Source organism: Eschrichtius robustus, chromosome 15 (assembly GCF_028021215.1).
Source record: "Eschrichtius robustus isolate mEscRob2 chromosome 15, mEscRob2.pri, whole genome shotgun sequence".
Taxonomy (NCBI): Eukaryota; Metazoa; Chordata; class Mammalia; order Artiodactyla; family Eschrichtiidae; genus Eschrichtius; species Eschrichtius robustus.
Window position 1 is genome coordinate 83673363 of NC_090838.1, and position 21187 is coordinate 83694549.

General features: G+C 41.1%; 1 protein-coding gene across 2 annotated transcripts in view; it reads left to right on the forward strand.

The window, feature by feature from the left end:
* The first annotated feature begins 695 nt into the window (after window positions 1-695).
* Window positions 696-21187, forward strand: part of CKAP2L (cytoskeleton associated protein 2 like) — a 30767-nt gene continuing 10275 nt past the window's right edge. For both annotated transcript variants that reach the window (XM_068565006.1, XM_068565007.1), the window contains exons 1-5: window positions 696-776; window positions 2693-2759; window positions 4262-4313; window positions 11032-12278; window positions 16209-16416. In XM_068565006.1, coding sequence (XP_068421107.1) covers window positions 746-776; window positions 2693-2759; window positions 4262-4313; window positions 11032-12278; window positions 16209-16416 — 1605 coding nt within the window. In that variant the 5' untranslated portion in view covers window positions 696-745. The remainder of the gene's footprint in view (window positions 777-2692; window positions 2760-4261; window positions 4314-11031; window positions 12279-16208; window positions 16417-21187) is intronic.

The window sequence follows — 21187 nt, forward strand, 5'->3', positions numbered from 1 at the left end:
GGAAGGAAACTCTGTCATACGCTACAACATGGATGAACCTTGAGGACTTAATGCTAAGTGAAATAAGTCAGTCACAAAAAGACAAATACTGTATGATTCCTCTTAAATGAGGTTCCCAGAGTAGTCAAAATCATAGACAGAAAGTAGAATGGTGGTTGCCAGGGCCTGGGGGGAGAAGGCAACAGGGAGTTAGTGTTTAAACTTTGTTTTGTATATCTTACCACAGTGAAAAACATAAAAGGAGCCACACTGCAGTACTAAAAACTAAGATCCTTTAGCTTCAGAGACCCATAACAAGTGGAGATGTACACTCATGTGGAGCCGCCAAATTCATGATTTTGGTTTTATCTTATTTTTATGTGAACCTTAGCATCTAAGGGGGCTGGGGAGGCGTTGTCTATGGGGCCCGGGTGCTCCCCCATCGCTCATCCCCGCAGCCTTCAGCGTAAGTGACAGCACAACAGCCCAGAAACCGCATCCTTAAAAGTGGGACTTAGCCTCCCACTCAACCACCCGCCCTCAATGCCAACTGCCCGCTCACTGTACGTTTTCCAATCAAAGGGCCCCCTGGGTGATTTGACGGGCAGAGCCAACCACAACGCGCCTATTTCCTTTTGTCCCGCCCTCCCCTGCTTCCGACTGGCGGGTTTCAAACCCACGGGAGCCAATGAGAGTGGGCGCATGCGTGACGCGCCGGCCTTGACTCCGGGCGCGGCCTTTGAAGAAGAACTGTAGCTGGGGAGTCATGGTGCTGCCGGGGCCCTCCGCCGCCGCGGGTGAGTATGACTTCGAGCCGCTGTGTCTTACGGGCGGGGACGAAGGGAGACCCCCGAGTGAGTCCTTTAGGCGGAAATGGCTGGTCCGCTCGCCTGCCTGCCTCTGCCTCCCCGTTGGCCTTTCCGGTCCTGGGGGCGCTGACCCGAGCCCAGGCCCTAGGCTCCGGTGAGAAGTCAGGGCCGGGGATCTGGGAGGGTGTGCGCGGGGCCATGTGCCTCCCAGGCATCTTCCCAGTGACTCCCGCAGCAGCTCTGCAAAAAGCTGTCATTGTCACCTCGTTTGGGTAAAGAACCTGAGTCCCCTTACCCGGGGTGGCACAGTCAGTAGGAAGCCAAGCGCTCCTGCGGCCCATATTTGGCTCCAGGCGGAGCCCGGGTGTGGCCCTTGGGGCAGCGGCGGCCGCCCGAGCTGTGACAGCTGTCAAGGAGGGTCTCACCCCGACGCGGAGCTCATCTCCTCGCAAGCCCGCGCGCCCTGGTGGAAGCTGATGGGTTAAATGTGCGCGGAGGCTGAGGGTCCCGGGCTCCCTGACCTCTTAGATGTGCCTGGAGCCCTTTGCTGACTTTCAGCATACTCCTGCTCAGGTGCCTGCCACCTGCTCCAAAATGCGCACAGTGTTTTGGTTTCGGTAATAATGCATGTTGACTGTCTCCCAGGGCCCGGGCAGTGTTCTAGGCACTTGACACAGCAGCCCTTCAAGATGGGCATTTCTGCCCCATTTTATAGGCTCAGCAGCAGCAAGGTTTGGTAACTTGCTAGAAGTCACAGAGCTGGGATTCCAGCCCCATCTCTCAGCCTCCAACAGTCCTCTTGACACAGCTGTCTCCTAGGGATGCATCAGAGGCAGATATCAAAACACAGAGCATAAATACACTACCACGTGGAAAATAGATAGCTCCTGCTCTGCGATGGCCTAGTTGGGTGGGATGGGGGGGCCGGTCCAAGAGGGAGGGGGTGTGTGTATGCGAATGGCTGATTCACTTGGCTCTGCGGCAGCAGCTAACACAACATTGTAAGGCAATTATACTCCAAAAACGAAAAACAAAAAAACCCCAAAAAACACAGGGCAACTCAGTTTAAATGAGGTTGGGTTGTTTTGCACCCCTATAGCTTTTTTTTTTTTTTTTTTTTAAACCATTACTGAATTTTCGCCTTTTCCAACCACCCACTCTGCTCACTCAGTCTCTGCCTCTGGACTCCCGTAGTTCTTTCTTTGACCCTATTTTATGGCACCTAGATTTTGCCTTATATTGTAATTATTACTGTGTTTATTTTATCTCCACTACTAGATTGAAACTTCTTGAAGATGGAAATACTGACTTTTCATTCCCTCACAGATGCCTTGCTTAGAAAGTCACCATATGGATAGATGTTTGCCATGAACCCCCTAACCTGGCCTATTTTGTCCTTAGTACCAAAGGAAACCGTGTAAAGGTTTGGGGGCAAAAATCATCATTCCTGTTAGAAGGGATTAATAAAACAAGGCCCGGTCTTGCCAGCTTAGGTGGGCCAGTAACAGAATTTCTTCATGCAAAGCTTGATGTGTTGGAGCTGAGAACAGTGGCTGTGAGCAAGGGCTTTGGGTTTGGATAAACCTGGTTTCAAATCCTGGCTTAGCCACATGTTATATGGGTAACTTTGGGCATATCATTTATCCTCTTTAAATTTCGGACTGTAAAATACCTCATAGGATTGTTGTGCAGATTAAAGGAAGTAACACAAGTGTGAAGAGCTTTGTACGTGGCATATAAATGATATTGTCGATGTTGATGTTAACTTGGAGGCACATTTGTAGGGCTAAGGACTTTATAGCTTTATGGTCCAAAGCCAAAATCATTACAGAAAGGTGTCATCTTTTAGAATATAAATGAACTGGTTAGAATCTCACGCGTTTGTTTGCTCGCCTGTTTTGCAGAAGAGCGGCAGAGAAAGCTCCAGGAGTACCTAGCAGCCAAGGGAAAACTGAAGTGCCAAAACACCAAGTGAGTTTGTCTCCCACGGTTATGCAAAGTTCCGTTGCCCTGGTTGCTAATAGCAACTTAAAGCCTTTTCAAAACATAGCCCTTTTGTTTGCAGTCTGCTCAGACTTGTCTTGGGATCCTATGATTTTTCAAAAAGGGCATTTCCAGTCCAGGCATGACAAAAATGTTGGCAAAGATTTAAGCATTACTACTGTGACAGTCTCCAAAAGCGGGAGAGGAGGGTCTACAATATCACCAGCAATGCTGCAAGCTTTTCCTCTCCCTGCTGTTTCCTGGGAGAGTGATTCTCGGTGAAGGCAGTGTTTGGCCAAGGAGTTGAATGATCCTGGTTCTGGTGCTTCTCTCTAAAGCAGGAGAGCCGGTTCAATCCATCCTCCATAAGCTGCACACCCACATCCTGCAGCCTGACAGGGCTCTTTGGTCTTCCTCTTAGCACTTACTCTTGAGGTGAACAGAATATGACTGCTTCACTTTGATCTTTTGTCAACATCTTGTCATCTAAATGGTGTTATCTCACTTGCCTTAGCATTGATATGTTTTTCTACCCAACATGTTGCTAAATTTTTATGTGAAAATCAATTTTTACAAAGTTAGCTTTCACCCTTTGTTTTAGTTTCTTGTTACTTTGGGTTTTTACTCGACTCTATTTCCTTGATTAAATAAACCTAATTCACGTAGTCAACATATATTTATTTAATACCTATAATGTATCAGTCACTCTTGCTTCTGAAGGTATGCGGTCCCTGCCTTCCCAGGACTTACATCCAAGATGGGAGAAACAAGCATCAAGTCATGATCAAAGTCTCTGTTAGTCTGGCAGTTTATGATCTGTGAAGATTGAGTCTAAATTCTCTGCTTTTCTCTTTTTTTGCATTTTCTCTCTCACTAGCTAGGTTTCATATGTGCCTCAGTATTTTTTATTTATATCACTTTCCCCACCTGAAAATTCACTATTTGAAGATACTTAAAAAACAAGCAAGTTTTTTTCTTAATAATAATTGATTTAATATAAGTGAATTTACAAAACAGAAACAGATTCACAGACATAGAAAACAAGCAAGCTTTTTAAAGAAGCATTTAATTATCTTATTTGGCATTGAATCTCTAGTGCCCGGCACATTGCAGTGTTCCCGGCACATTGCAGTGTTCCCGGAATGATGTTCCAATGAGTAAGACTATGCAGATATGAAGAAAACACGTATTTTATTAATACTGTTAGAATGTTATGTTTATGCATAGGACATCTATGAAAGGATCACAGAAAAAAATGGGCAACAGTGGTTGTGGTCACTGAGGAGTAGAATAATAGGACTAAGGAAGGGATGATAAGGAGACTTTCTATCAATCATAATTTTTGAATTTTTTTTTACCATATATGGAAATTCTAATAATTTAAAATTCTAACCATAAAAATTTTTAATCACTGTACTGTTAATCACTGTACTTCCCAAGCCTTGCTGATTCTTCTGTACCAAGAATTAATTTTATTTCACCTTTTATAGGCCTTATCTAAAAGCCAAGAATAATTGCCCGAAGCCTCCACCTTCTAAATCGGTAAGTAGAAATTAGTCTTTTAAAAAATATCCGTTTTGGATGATTAGCAATAAAAATAATAAACATGTTAACAACCTAAAGAACATGTTTTGCAAAGGTATTTACATAAATATAAGAACAGTTTGGTTTAGTAAGCAATAGTATCATTTTTTGAAAAGTACAACATACTATAGTTCAGTTTATTAACCAAAAAAAATCTTTAAGTGCACTTTGGTCCTCTTAACGTTTATTGAATACTTACTATGTGTCTGGCACTTTTCTGACTTGCATTAAGTCCTTGAGTCCTTACAACCTTATGAGGTAGGACTATTAGTAGCCCATTTTACAGATGAGGGAACTGAGTCACAGAAGGGTTAAGTTCCCAAGGTCACATAGTTGTTAATCTCTTAATAGGTTAATAGGCTGATAGCCCATGGTCTTAACTACTTTGGCATGCTGCCATGAAGTTAAATAGCTCAGTAGTCATTAAAAGAGAACATCTGTGTTGGATCTTCCAAGCTACTTAACAAGCCTATGCTTCCCAATCAGTTCGGCTCAGCTAGACTGTGGATGGAATGATAAAAAGATCCTAACATACTTAAGGTTTAAATGGGAGAAATTATCCTCCTGAAAATGGCACAAATTCTTCATCTGCAATAAAATAATCAATAAAAATCCCAACTTTAATTTTTAAAGCCATAGTTTTATCTAAGTTCAAAAGTGTAATTGAAATAATGTTGCCCAAAGTGTGACATTGGTGCCAATTTTCATAAGTTTTAATGATTCGGTCATTAAATGCACACAGACACACACACATATACATATATACCTATATGCATAGGCATGTATATATCATCTATAGACTATATATGTTATGTGTACACATGACATAGTTAGACACTGTGGAGGATAGAAAATGCATAGAAAGCAAAAGTGGTGCATGATGATGTGAACAGTTGAGAATTACTGGGCTAGACTTTTTTTTTATATATAGATTTATTTATCTTTTATTTATTTATTTTTGGCTGCATTGGGCCTTCATTGCTGCACTGGCTTTCTCTAGTTGCGGAGAATGGGGGTTACTCTTCGTTGTAGTGCGCAGGCTTCTCGTTGAGGTGGCTTCTCTTGTTGCGGAGCACGGGCTCTAGGCACGCAGGCTTCAGTAGTTGTGGCATGTGGGCTCAGTAGTTGTGGCTCACAGGCTCTAGAGCACAGGCTCAGTAGTTGTGGCGCACGGACTTAGTTGCTCCACGGCATGTGGGATCTTCCCGGACCAGGGATCGAACCCCTGTCCCCTGCATTGGCAGGTGAATTCTTCACCACTGCGCCACCAGGGAAGCCCCTGGGTTAGACTTCTGCTTTAGGAAGATTGAACTGGTATAGCATGCAAGGCTTAAAAACTCTGTTGGAAGGGGCCCTCATTAAGAGCTCCCAGAAGGTTTGCTTGAAGCTGACAATACTGATTTCAGTAAATCATCTCTTAAATGAGGTGATACCTACCCTTTACGGTAGGTATCACAGTAGTGAAGATAAAAATGAAGTGGGGAAGGCAATTATGGAACTTGGGAGAAACTCAACGTACTAGGCAAATAACTCATCATTACAATTGTATAACGCTTCACAATTTATAAAACATTTTTTATATATAACCATAAGAGTTAACATTTGAGTACTTATTATTATCCAGATACTGGATGAGACACTTTACATACAATATCTCAATTAATATTCAAAACAATGCTATAAGCAGGGAGGTCATAGGATTGAATGTCCAGAGACCTTTGAGAGTAAAAGGAAGTGCTATTAATATGTTGGGCCAACAGGCATAAATCAAAACTATCTTGAAAAAACCAGGACTTTATGGCACCTTCCCTAGTTTATAGGTATCATTATTATTATTATTATTATTCTTCCCATTTTACAAATGAGAGGACTGAGGCTCAAGGAGACTGGCCACATTTATACAGCCAATAAGGGTCAGACTCAGGACCTGAACAAAGCTTTTCTGGCATACTCTTAGTGTACTGTTACCATGCCTCACTATTTGAAATTAACAGCCCTCACCATAACTGTTTCAGGTTTCATTCTGGCACACAAAGGAACACACAAAAGAAGTTTTTCATTTTCTGTTCCTATCAGGAGTTTTAACATATTTGAAAAGATTCCTTGGAGCCATCCTCTTAGATTTATTGAGAAACAGTAATGTAGAATAGTTAAGAAACTGCCTTGGTCCAAATCCTGACTCCTTTGTTTTCTAGCTCAGGGACCTTGGGCAAGTTACTTAACTTCATCTGTGAGATGGCAATAATAGGAGGTTTCTCATAGAGTTGTTTGAAAGGATTGAGTTAATGCAGGTTGAAGTACATTTAGAAGTGTCTGCATATTGGGATATATGTTCCTCTGGAGGTGCATAAAGCATTTCCAGCAGGTACACATTTTAACAGAACCAATTTCCACATCCTCAACTTCCATATGTGCTTTTGCCCAAAATGGATTTGTCGTCGAATGTACTTCAGTTTCTCCTTTCCCACTTTCCTTGACACTGTCATCCTTCTTCCACTTCTCAGTTCTTTCTCTGCTTGTTTCGCTCTGGGATGGAATTATGTACCTCCAAAGTACAAAATCAAGGGACAATTTGAAATAATGGTGGTGATGTTCAGAAAGCCTTTTGCAGTTCAAGCAGCTTCTAGTTCTTTGCATTCAACATTGTCATGTGGAAGAACATTAAAAATAATTTTTTGCTGAGAGATCACTGTATGATTTTTAGCATATGCCTCTGGATGAGTTCAAAGAATTGACTGTAATTGCTGTAACAAAACATCTTCTATTCCCATCTACCTGATAATGTGAACAAATTTTCTGTGTTTTTATTTAAAAAGCCAAAGGAATAAAACTGATGAAGACCTCTGTCTCATTCTAGCAATAAATAATATAATGTCTTCCAGTAAATACATGAACTAATTGTGGGGGGAAGCTCCAGCCAACTCATTAAGAGACATTTCCATTTCTTTATGAAAAAGTATTTTACTCTTTATGTTTAATAATTATTGATCAAAATTGGTAACATTTATCTTCTTTTGCTGAATTATTTATAGTTATGGTAAATACAGATTAAGGTAAATTTATAGACATGTATTTGTTGAGAAGTATGATAGGGTAATGGATTATAAACTTCCAAGCACAAATATCTGGTATAAAATTTTTGTGGTGAACTGGAATGAAAACAGACCAGGAGAAAAAAGAAAGGTATTATATTTTCAGTTGTTAAAGAAGAGTGTGTTTGTATAGTTTCTAAATGGATTATAGTGGGTATCAAATTTCATTTCATCTTGAAATGTCAATATTGACAGTGTGCCTGAAATTACATATTTGCAGCTATTTAAACTAACAATGAAAAAACGTTAGCTATTAACTTTCAAAAGTATAGGAAGGTACAGAGTTTGTCAAAATTATTTTGCGAGTATATGAACAAAAATGCTTGAAAACCACCAATCAGATGAGCTCTACAATCCCTCCCAGCCCTATTCAGCCCTATTCAGCCCTCATGTCTTCGTATCATAATTTTCTGTTAGCACTTCTCAGGGGCATGTGTCATCTTCTCTCATCTTTGTATCCCCTTGCAGTCTAGCACAGTGCCTAGTATAGATGCAGTAAATCTCTCCTGATTTAAACCCTGGTCATATCCTTTGTGAATTTTCTCCCTTCTCTGGCTTCGTATGTACAAAATGAAGTGACCAAATTCAGTTTGTGTCACTTGTTCCTTCTTGTACATTCTGTCTTTGTTTTTTTGTTTTTTTTTTTTTATCAGATCTATCTGACGTGAGTTGTCTGAGGCCAGGAGTCAGAGACTGAAGTTCTATCCCCAACCCTGCCTCTTAACACTCTGCCTGACCTTGGGCAGCTCACGTTCCCTCTCAGATGAAGGGGCTCAATTTAATGATCTCCAAAATCCCTTCCAGCTCGAATGGCGTGTATTTGCCTATTGATTGCAGGCTATTCTGCTAGCCTAATGACTCTTCTAAGCCTAGTTTTTCTCTCAATGAAGTGCTTGAAACTAACTGCATGACCAGTTCTACCACTTACAGTTAAGTTAGCAAGGCCAGGCTGATCTAAAATAAAGATATAAAAACTGTACAAGAGAGAAAATATTTGCAAATCTTGTATATGATAAAGATCTAGTACCCAGAATAAATAAAGAACTCTTACACCTCAACAATAAAAAGACAGCCCAATTTCTAAATGGACAAAGGATCTGAATAGAAATTTCTCCAAAGAAAGTATACAAATGGGAAATAAGGACATGAAAAGGTACAAGGTGCTCAACATCAGGGAAATGCAAATAAAAATCACAGTGAGATACCACTTCACACCCACTAGGATGGTTATAATCAAAAAGACAGATAATATGTGTTGGGGAGGATATGGAGAAATTAGAACCCTTATGCATTACTGGTGGGAATGTAAAATGGTGCAGTCACTTTGGAAAATAGTTTGACAGTTCCTCAGAAGTTAATCATAGAGCTACCATATGACCCGGGAATTCCACTCCTAGATATATACCCAAGAGAGTTGAAAACAGATACACACACAAACACACAAAACTTATAGCAAATATTCATAGCAACATTATTCATAATAGCCAGAAGGTGGAAATGACCCAGATGTCCATCAATTGAATAGATAACCAAAATGTGATATAGCCATAAAATGGAATATTTATTCAGCCATAAAAAGTAGTGAAGTGCCTGTGTGGGGACAAGGAATATATGGGAACTCTCTGTACTTCCACTCAATTTTGCTTTGAACTATAACTGCTCTAAAAAATAAAGTTTATTATTTAAAAAATAGAGTAATGAAGTGCTGATACATGCCACAACACGGGTGAATCTCAAAAACATTATGCTAAGTGGAAGAAGCCAGATTCGAAAGGCCACATATTACATGATTCCATTTATATGAAATGTCCAAAATAGGCAAATTTATAGAGACAGAAAATAGATTACTGGTTGCCCAGATCTGTGGGGAGGAGGAAATGGGGAGTGACTTCTAACAAATGTGGGATTTCTTTTCTGCAGTGATGAAAATGTCCTGGAATTAGGGGCGATGGTTGTACAGTCTTGTGAATACACTAAAACCCACTGAATTGTACGCTTTAAAATGGTGAATGGGGTGCAAATTATATCTCAATTTTTTTTTTAAATATACAAAAAAGAACAAGTAAGGAATAGCACATAATTGGAAAGCTTATACCAACATCCCTGCCTCTTCAGTAAGCAGTAATGAGCAATAATGGGAGAGCCGAGGTTGATGTAAACGTTGGGGCTCAAGGAGTAACCCAGCTGTCGCCGCGTGAGCACATCATCTGTCTCTCTGCCTCCCACTCCCAGTGCCCCCTATAGCACCCATGAGCAACAGCGCACACGCCCAGGCCATCCTAGGGCGGCCATCTCTTCACTCTTAAGGCCGAGTGGTTCTAGTTACAGACGTCCTTTACACGTTCACAAAGCTTACATAGTAATTATTCATCATATTATCAAACCAAAAATAGAGAACGGTAACTCTAGCACTGCCATATCTTTCCCTGGATAGTCTACAAATCTCTGCCAAATTCTCCTTTCTGAGTAACTGCGTTCAATGCGGATGCTCCAGAATCCACAGTGGCCTGTCCCTATTATTTACCATATTAATTCTAAACACCCCTCCCTAGTTTTAAAAGTTCTCTGCAACCTAGTCCTACCTTTCTTATCCAAAATTAAATCACATGACTGAAATATTTACTTGTTAATAATGTACAATCTAACCTTAAAACCCTTTCCTGACTTCACAAATATGACTGACTTTCTGCTGAGATGTTAGGTACTTATTCAGAGCTGTTCCAAAGTATCTCAGGCCTCCCAGCATCTACCACATATCCATACCACTGATCTCCAGGATGAGACAAAGTTTCTTGAGTGACACTCTGACCTTTACAAAGGCAGTGTTGTTTTAAGAAAATTAGTGTAGCAATACAAAGTACTAGGAGGAACTTGGGAGGCACCCTAACATAAGTTTATTATGTATGTATCTTTCCAGAGTCCCTAGAAGGACACTTCCTTTGGATATAATGGGCATTCAGCAAGTACTTGTTTGATGGAGCCAAATTTATTTTTTTAAACAGCAATTTTTTTTTTGATTTATTTATTTTACTTATTTTCTTTTTGGCTGTGTTGGGTCTTCATTGCTGCACGCGGGCTTTCTCTAGTTGCAGAGCACAGGCTCTAGGTGTGCGAGCTTCAGTAGCTGCGGCACGTGGGCTCAGTAGCTGCAGCACGCAGGCTCAGCAGTTGTGGCTCGTGGGCTCAGTAGTTGTGGTTCGCAGGCTCTAGAGTGCAGGCTCAGTAGTTGTGGCGCACGGGCCTAGCCGCCCCGCGACATATGGGATCCTCCCAGACCAGGGCTCGAACCCGTGTCCCCTGCATTGGCAGGCGGACTCCCAACCACTGCGCCACCAGGGAAGCCCTAAACAGCAATTTTTATGTGTTCACTGCATCTCTGCTGAATTCTATCAAGCTAAAAGATTCTAATATATTTCTAATAGGAACTCCAGTTATAAAAATCATCTATTAGTAAGTCTTTTTTTTCTCAGGATTCAATTTTCTTAAATGCAATTATAAACAAAATAGCTAGTTTTTTTAATTTTAAAAACAATGGACTGTTGTTATGAGTTTACTTTTTTTTATATCTTTCTCTGTCTTTTTAGACTATTAGACCTAAAAAGGATGTTACCAACCATGTTGCTTTGCCTGTCAAAGCTACAAGACCCATCAGCATTAAACTCCAGTCCAGACCTGCCAGTATCACAGGGTCCCAGAGGCCAAAGTTGGAGCCACCACAACTTCTGGGCAAAAAAAGGCTCACTTCAGAATGTGCTTCTTCTAACCCAAACTGTAAGCCTTCCAGAAGTAGTCAACAACAGCATGAATTTGGATCATCCACTACTGGAAAACTGTCAAGAAAAACCATGGGGTCACTTAATATACAGGAATTGAAAACTACAAAGCAGCAGGTAACACAACAAGGAACTGCTAAATGTACAGACTCTGTGGACAATACTCATGTTGAAAATGAATCCTTGGGTAGCTGTCTAAAAGAGATGAATAAAGAGAACTTGCCCCAAATCTTACCAGACTCTGAGAGGAAGCCAAATCCTGAATTAGGCACTGTAAGTAAGCCAAAAACTAATCAAACCAAGAGCAGTATGGCTCCTACTAAAGAAGTCTTGGGCAAAAGGTCAGTGAATAGTGCTGTTCTGAAAGAGAGAGTTAATAAACAATTTGTTGAAGAAACACAAATCAGGATTCCACCAGAGAAGTCTCAGCAACTCTCTAGAGGAACAGATCTTGCAAGGCCAGGGGGAAAACCCCCAAAAACAGTTTCCTCTCACTTTGTCCAGACACTTAAGAGGACTCAAGCATCAAAGAAAACAGTGGTTAAGGACATAAAGAATATAAAGGTTAATAGGGGTAAGTATGAAAGACCAAGTGAAACTAAGTTACAGTCATGCACTGTTACTGAACAGAAAGTAAAACATAGCAAACCCAGCACATACCCCAAAGTGCTTCAAAGAGGATGTAACAACAGACATCCAAACACAAAGCAAGATCATAAACCCACGCAAGCTTGTTGTAGACGTCGGACATCATATGTACTGCAAAAATCAAAAGCCATAAGCCAAAGGCCTAATTTGACAGTTGGCAGCTTTAACTCAGTCATTCCAAGCACCCCTAGCATAAGAGCAAATGGAGCCAAAGGGAATAAATGCAACAACAGCTGTCAACAAAAAGCACAGACTTTGGACTCCAAGTTGAAAAGGGCTCTTCCCCAGAACTGTTTTCTAAACAAGACAGCTCCCAGAACTCAAGCTGGTGGCACAACCATAAATGGAAGAGGACTCCCAAATGGGACCCAAACTAATCCAAATAAGAAGACTACAGCAGAGGATCGAAGGTACTTTATTTTAATTCCAAAATTTTGCAAATTAAGATGACTAGGCAAATTGACCATCAGGAGTGCGAAAGTCAGGAGATGGGTCATAAATAATGGCTCCTGAGTAATTTTTAGATATAACTCTGAAAAAAAGACAAAGCAAATATGAAGACTTGATAGAGCTGGGTGGTACATACATGTGTTCAAATTGTTCTCTATAATTTTCTATATGCTTGAAATAATTTATTTCTTAAAAAAGAAATTGAAACAGAATAGTTGAATAAGAAGTAGAGGTTGCAGAGGTAGACCATTCATGCAAGAAGTGCCCTGCAGGGACTGAACAGCAACAGAAGAGGCAGGGTAGGAGGAGCCAGAGTAGTGAACTTACACGGCTAGGAAGTGTGGAAATGGTAGTCCCTTGTCAAGCCAACTAGTGTGAAATCTGAAAAGTTATCAGAGAAAAAGGAGTAGGAAACTTCTATGAGTCTGAGCAGGCCAAGTTTTGGAAAGTACGCTAAGGCAGAGAGAAGTAATCAGTTCACATACAGAGTTCAGATGTTAGAAGTCAGGATCTCAGGCTGCTGGGAGTTAACATTAACATGTGTGATGCGTGAAACTGAGCCAAAGGATTTCATACACTTTCTGCACAGGACCAGACATATTCTCATGATGTGGTGAACCTCCCAGGAGAAGCACCTCTGTACACCTGACTGGAGTAGAAAATAAGGAGATTCCTGGCAATGGCAAAAGGAACATGTAAAATTAGATGGTAGCTAAAAGGTATAGCAGAGTGAAGTGAGGGCAGGATTTATTCTCTGAATACAGCCCTGAGCACCACTGACAAGCTCTCTGCCCTCCTGAAGAGACAGAAAATAAACAACTTAATTCAGGGTGATGCGATTGAGAGAGGGAGGCTGGGATGACTTTAGATAGAAGGCTCAGGGAAGGTACTTTCAGCAGTGACATCTGGGCTGAGAAAAGGGCAGTGACAGGAAGAAGGACGAGTCTTCTGAGCAAAAAGAAAACTGAATGCAAAGACCTTGAGCTGGTGAATGAGGAGGTCAGGGTCCCTACCCTGGAGCTTGCAGTGTAGACCAGATAACAGACAATGGATCCTAAGACAGATTACAGTTGGGCCAATTTTGGTGACAAAAAAAAGGAGGAGTCTGTGGAGAAGGATAGATCACTCTCCGATTCCTCGAGTGTTCCTTTAGCACCTACACTGGGAGATACAGTGGTGAGCACACAGTCATAGTCTACTATTATGGAACGTTTTTTCTGGTGTATATATGGAAAGTACTAGAATAATAAAGCCAGGTCCTAGGAATACGTTAGCTTTAGAAAAAGCAAGTTCCCTCTTCATTTATGATTAGAAGCAAGGCTAAGGAGGTAAGAAGAATGCCGGGAACATAGGGGAAACACATGCCAGATGACTCAGCTTCTATCATGAAGCCGGTGAAGGGAAAGGGGAAGCACTTAGGGCTAATATAAGCACTGTATGGACTGTGCTCAGAAATCAAGGGAGAAACAAGAGAGTTAATAGTTACTGATTTTCTCGGGGGCTTCGCTGGTGGCGCAGTGGTTAAGCATCTGGGGACACGGGTTCAAGCCCTGGTCTGGGAAGATCCCACATGCCGCGGAGCAACTAAGCCCGTGTGCCACAACTACTGAGCCTGCACTCTAGAGCCCGTGAGCCACAACTACTGAGCCCACGTGCCACGACTACTGAAGCCTGCACGCCTAGAGCCCCTGCTCCGCAACAAGAGAAGCCACCACAATGAGAAGCATGCACACCGCAACGAAGAGTAGCCCCCACTTGACGCAACTACAGAAAGCCCGTGTGCAGCAACGAAGACCCAACGCAGCCAAAAATAAATAACATTTTTTTTTTAATAGTTACTGATTTTCTGGAAAAAGCAAAGCTACAAGGACAGCAAACTGCTCAGTGACTGCCGGGAGCTGGCATGGGTGGCAGGGTTGACCACCGAGGAACACAGGGGCATTTTTGAGGATGTTATATCTTGATTGTAGTCACAGTCACATGCTTTCATGCATTTGTCAAAACTCACAGAACTGTGTACCAAAAAAGGTGAATTTTACTGTAATTAAACACTTACGTCTTCTAAACACTACGCTAGGCGCTGGGACAGCCAAGGTTTCTGTCTTCATAGATCTTGCATTCTAGTGGAAAAGACAGAAAATCAACCTGTTGATTAAGACAGAATAATTACAGAAAATTACCTCTTCAAGGAGGTGTCATTTGAGCAGAGGACTGAAGACAGACAATACAAGACCCTGAGGGAGGAATGAGCTTGGGTCAAGTAACGGAAAAAATGCCTGAGCTCCTGGAAGGCAGTGAGTGAGGGGGAGAGTGGTGTGACATGAGGTTGGAGAACTAGGCAGGAACCAACCTGCACTGCACCTCCAGCCACAGAGAACATTTTGAATTTTATTCCAAGAGCCATGGAAAGTTCCTGGCCGTGACTCTGGTTTACATTGTAAAGATCACTAGCTGCTGTGCACAGGATGAATTTGAAAAGGGTTAGGGTGGAAGGAAGGAGATGAGTTAGGAGGCTGCTGCAGCATTGCAAGCAGAAGGTGACAGTGATCTGGACAAGAATGGTGGTAGTGGAGATAGAATCAATACTGACTATATAATGATGTGTTGGACGTGGGGAAAAGAAAGGACTACTCAAGACAACTCCTCGTTTTAGGCCCTAGCAACTGGGTAGATTGGGGCACTGTTTACCAATGTAGGGAAGGCTGTTTGGGAAAAGATTTGGAGATGAAAATCAAGAGCTTTGTTTTGAACAATATTAAATTTTAAATGCCTGCCAGACATCAAATAAAAGATATCAGTTAGGCACTGGAGTTTACAAAGTTTGGGACCCTAGAGAGTGATCTGGGCTGAAATGTACGTTTGTGAGTCATAAACATGTAGTTGTAATTCAAAGAAACTGAAGAGCCTACATTCAGACGCTTGGGCCTACATGTCTTGGTGCCTCCTTCAGCAGTAGTCTATGGACTGCCTCAGAGCAGGAGTGGAGAGTGAACAGTGTGGGGAGAGCGAGGGTTAGGACTTGGCACCGTCAGAGACCAGCTGCTTAAGAAAAGAGCCCTGAAATTACTGATCTCATTAGGGGAAGAGGGGGTCATGTGTGGTCAGGAGAGAGCTAAGGAACTGGGCAAAGTGGGTCGCTTTGAGTGGCCAAGACCCTACTGAGGGCAGGATACAGGTTTGGTGAGTCTGGTTGAGTGGCAGATACAAAGCTTATGATAAGAGAAATGGAGGGCTTCCCTGGTGGCGCAGTGGTTGAGAATCTGCCTGCCAATGCAGGGGACACGGGTTCAAGCCCTGGTCTGGGAAGATTCCACATGCCACGGAGCAACTGGGCCCGTGAGCCACAACTTACTGAGCCTGCGCGTCCGGAGCCTGTGCACCGCAACAAGAGAGGCCGCGATAGTGAGAGGCCCGCGCACCTCGATGAAGAGTGGCCCCCGCTTGCCGCAACTAGAGAAAGCCCTCACACAGAAACGAAGACCCAACCGTCAAAAATAAATAAATTAATTTAAAAAAAAAAAGAAATGGAGTGCTGAGTTAGTGATCTCAGAGATGGAGGGATGTCTTAGGACAGCAATTGTCAGGAGTAGCATACAGGTAAAATACAAATTTTCAGAGAAAAATATTGAAGAATAATCAGGAAATTAAGGAGTTTGAAGATGGAGATGCTAACCACCTGTTGTAATCCGACCAATCCGTCTGGCGTCTGCCTTCTGAAGGGTGGGGGCAACCACTGCTTCCAATACCAATTAGTAAATTATTTTTAAAACATTCTCCTGACTTTCCAGTTGAAGGTGTTCAGTGATAATCTATGTATGTCATACTTTAGAAGCTTAACCATGTACCGGAAAAAACCCCTAAAACCATCCCCCTCTTTAATTGTATAACAGGAAACAATTGGAAGAATGGCAGAAATCTAAGGGGAGGATCTATAAACGGCCTCCTATGGAACTTAAAACAAAAAGAAAAATAATAGAGGAAATGAATATTTCATTCTGGAAGAGTATGGAAAAAGAAGAGGAAGAAAAGAAAGCACAACTTGAACTATCCAGTAAAATTAACAACACTCTGACAGAATGTCTGCAGCTCATTGAACGGGTGAGTGTGAACAGTAAGCTCCCAAAGCTTTGCTGAATCTTAGAGTTTTTTTAACATTTTTGTTAAATATAGTGTAGGGGAGATAACCTCTGTCTAAGCAGAAATTTAGCTCCTCCTTTTAATGGAGAGGAAGGATAGTAATAATAATAAACATGTACTTAAATAATGACTCTTGTATGCCAGGTACTGTTCTAAGCACTTTACTTATATTATTTCATACAATTACATAATGACTATTACTATATTCACTTTACAAATGAAGCTGAGGCACAGAGAAGTTGGGAAATTAACCCAAGTAGTCTGGCTCCAGAGGGATCCAAAAGGAACTCTGCCTTCTTCATGTATTGAGGTCCAAAGAGTAAACATTTGACATTTAGATATGAAGCTAAAGTCAAAAGGCAAGGCCTCATGTAGAATTAGATTATCCTAAAGACTCTAGGTAGCTATGAATGGCATCTAAATTGTATCTTGGATTTTGCAGATAAGGATAAAGTAAATGGTAAGCAAAGGGTATGATCCTTAGGATATTCCTTGAAGGAAAAATATATTAATAAAAAGTAACTGGATAGGCTTCTATACTAAGGTCCTTGCCTGAAGCAAACTCAGTTCTGTCGTTTGACTGGTAGTATTGTACATCAGCAAAAAAGGGAAACCTTCAAATTAGGTCTACTCTGGGCAGTTTTTTCATTAGATTCAGTTAAACATTAACTACTTCTCTTTTGTGGAATTAAACTTCAGTTCTTTGTTTGTTCTTTCTCTTATTTTCATTGCATTAAAAAAATACCTGAATACATTTTTATTATTAAAAGCATTTCAAATAATACAGGTAAATTACTCCCAGCACTTGCGCAGGCGCACATGCACACACACAAGGTACACATCCCAGGCTTCTCCCTGGAGGTGACCACTATTGCCCATTATCCTTCCAGACAATTTTTATGCATTTACTTAACAGTATAGGTATGTAGAGAAATGAAGTATATGGTTTTGTGAGTTGCAGTTATTTCAGATTTTTATGTGTGTTCTTTGGTTGTCTTTTCTTGTGTTTTCCTAGTATCAGTATTATGCTGGCTTTGTCAAATGAGTTGGGTATTTTCCTTTTTTCCTGTACCCTGAAAATATTTTATTTGCAATTGAGATTCATTCGAATTATTTTGTTCTTTGAAGGTTTGGTAACAACTTACCTATAAAATCATCTGGACTTTGGGGGATAATTTTCTATTTTTTCAGTTTTTTCCATGGTCATTGGTCTATTTAGGTTTTGTATTTCTTGAGCCAATTTTAGTAATTCTGTGCCTTTTATTTAAATCAGACTTGCTAAAGATTTCTCTATTCATCTTTTTAAAAGGCCATCTTTTGGGTTTTATTTTTTTCTCTTGCATCAGTGTCTGCATCTATTTTTATGTTTATTTTTCTTTTTCTAGCTTTTTTAGTTGAAAGCTTAGAGCATTTATGTCAGTCTTATTTTATTAAAAATATTTTTAGTGCTATCAATTTGCCTCTGAATTTAGCTTTGGTCATATCCTTCATGTTTGACTAGGTAATGTTATGTATCAGTTAGAGTCAAGTCAGAAAAACAGAAACACAAGGTATCTCAATAGAAAGAATGTAATATGAAGGTTGTTTTCACAGTGTCTTATGTGAGTTTCCTTGAAGCAGACCCTAAGAGGGGAATTTGTGTGAAAGTAATTTATTAGGAAGAGGCTCCAAGGGACAACTGGGAGGGGAGTTGGGGATGTGGGACCAGGAGGGGAAAGAGGGCAAGCAGGGTTGTGGTATCAAGCAAAGTTCATGGAGGATAACTGTGGCACACTCCCGCATGGGAGCTCTGGAGACAGTGCAAGTCACACCTCTCAGAGTTGTGGGGGCAGGGGGACTGCAACATTAGTAATTCCATGATCATTGATTAATGGCTGCCCCTGGGGGGTCAAAAATGCCCAGGCATTTCTGACTCTGTGGACACATACAAAGAGGTACAGATGCTGGCTGTTGGACTTGAAAGTACTTTGTGAGCCTGCGTGCACAAAAATGATAAAGGAATCATCAAAGGGGATATGGGTGCAACACACAGGACTGACAGCAAAAATGAATCTCAGGTAACAGTGGCAATAACTTTAGGAAGCAGCTAGCGCCCACTGGGTCTAGGGGAACAAAGAGAGGTTGGGGATATCAGAACCTAGCAGCGAGGAGAGACAAACCCTGGTGGAAGTGGGACTCCAACTCTAAGGAGGGCATACTACTAGCAATGCTGGTGCCACCGGAGCTGGAGGAGGGGCCCTGCAGGGCTGGGATTCAGACCTTGAGAAAACAATGCTAGCTACCCGGTTGGTGCTTTTGCCTCTGAAGGAGCACAGTGAGGCAGAGTCTGTGAATGCCAGGGAAAAAAGGTAGAGGCTAGAACCAACTGCTGCTGCCAGAGTGAAGGACCATTGCTGGGGTGATGAAAGCAAATGGGAAAGAGGCAGTCCCCTCCCTTCTCCAGCCCTGCAACCTCCCTCTAGTGCCCCATACTGGCCGAGCCCATCAGAGAACTGCTGTCAAAACAGAGTGTTTTACAGAATTCCAGCACATTTACAGAATTCTGCACAACAAAGCAGAGGATAAAAGGGGTTTAGAGCTAAGAGATCATAGCCTAATGACTGACATGTTCTCGTTTTCGTTTCTAGTTTGAGATTTCCATTTTGAGTTCTTCTTTAATCCAAAAGTTATCTTAGAAGAGTATCTTTTAACTCCCAGATATGTAGTTGGTTTTGTTGGTGTTGGGTTTTTGGGGGTTCTTTTTTTGTTTTTTCTGGCTGTCAATTTTTAATTATACTGCACTGTGGTTGGTGAACGCTGAAATTTTCTTTCTGGTCTTAATGTCTGATCAGTCTTGGTGAATGTTCCAAAAGTGTTTGAAAAGGATACGTATTCTCTGTTGAACAGAAAATTCTACATGGGTATCCATTGCTCTCTGAAAGAAATATGCCAGAGTCCCTCACTGGCACTGTGATTTGTGATTGATAATTTCATTTTGTATTTCTGTCAACGTTTACTTTCTTATTTTCAAAGTTATGTCGTTAGGTACTAAAGATTCATGACTTGCTTTGATTTTTCTTTTGTCTGATATTAATCTTGCCACACCTGCTTTGTTGTTCTTACAATTTGTCTAGTAAATTTTTTTCTATCCCTTTATTTTTAAAGGTATGTCTCATGAATACATACAGTTTAATTTCTCTAACCAAATCTGGAACTCCCTGCTTTTAAAAAGTGCATTTAGCCCATATACATCTATTGTAATAATTGCATATATGTTTAACTTTATCTCTGCCGTTTTATTTTGTAATTCAATTTACCTGAATTATTTTTTGGTTTATTTTCCCTCATCTCTTTTATCCAGTTTTCTTTATTTCATAAAGAAAGCATATAAATTGAAATCACAAAAGAAAGTGGTAAGTGTGAGTTCAAACATGGTATGCAAGTTATATATTCTTCTCGTGGTTACTTTTGTTTCAAGTCTTCCACTTGAATTCTAAAGTTTGTTCACTAGTAACTTTATGTTTTTGAATGGTAAACTTTCTGAGTTGTTATGCTTGTAAAAATGTCATTATTTCACCCTCCTGCTGGATTCATAGTTTGGCTGGGGGAAATCTCTAAATTCACATGGTCTTCTCTGGAAAATTTGAAGTTACTCTTTCATTTTCTTGCTTACATCTGGAATTGTTGATTTATTAAAGTCTCATGTCAATCTAATTCTCATTCCCGTATAGGTAATCCTTTTTTTCCCCTTTCTGGAAGGATTTAAGATTTTCCTTTTATCCTTTTTTTTTTTTAATTGGCTGTACCATGCAGCTTGCAGGCCCTTAGTTCCCCGACCAGGGATCGAACCCATGCCCCCTGCAGTGGAAGCATGGAGTCCTAACCACTGGACCACCAGGGAATTCCCTCCTTGGTTTTCTAAGTATGGGTCTTTTTTCATCCATCTTGCTTAGCTCTCTGAGGACCTTGCAGTCTGAACACTTGTTTCTTTGTTCAGTCCCTGGGAATTTTCTTCTACAACTGCTTTGAGTGTATGTTCTGCTTTGTTCTTGCTCTACTTTTTCTTCTAGAAATTCTGTTACATGGATATTGGAATTCTTGAGTAATAGATGTATCCTCCAGAACTCTTAACTTTTCTTTTATACTCTTCATTTCTTTGTTCTGTTGCACTGGGTTCTGGAAGAATTCCACAGCCAAATTTTCAGCTCACTGATTTATACTTCAGCAGTGTCCATGCCACCGTTCTGCCTTTCTGTTGGTTCTTTTTCATAACATTCATTCTAGTTTTGTGATTTTATGATGGCAATATTCTCTTATCACTCTGAAGATATTGACTACAGGTTTTTTTTTTTTTAACATCTTTATTGGAGTATAATTGCTTTACAGTGGTGTGTTAGTTTCTGCCTTATAACAAAGTGAATCAGCTATACATATGCATATATCCCCATATCTCCTCCCTCTTGCGTCTCCCTCTCCTCCTCCCTATCCCACCCCTCTAGGTGGTCACAAAGCACCGAGCTGATCTCCCTGTGCTATGCGGCTGCTTCCCACTAGCTATCTATTTTACACTTGGTAGTATATATAAGTCCATGCCACTCTCTCACTTCATCCCAGCTTACCCTCCCCCTCCCCGTGTCCTCAAGTCCATTCTCTACTTCTGCGTCTTTATCCCTGTCCTGACTACAGTACTCTTAAACTGTATTTCTCTTTGCTCCCTCAACTGTTTGCTCCAGTGTTCATTCTTCTGGTTGTT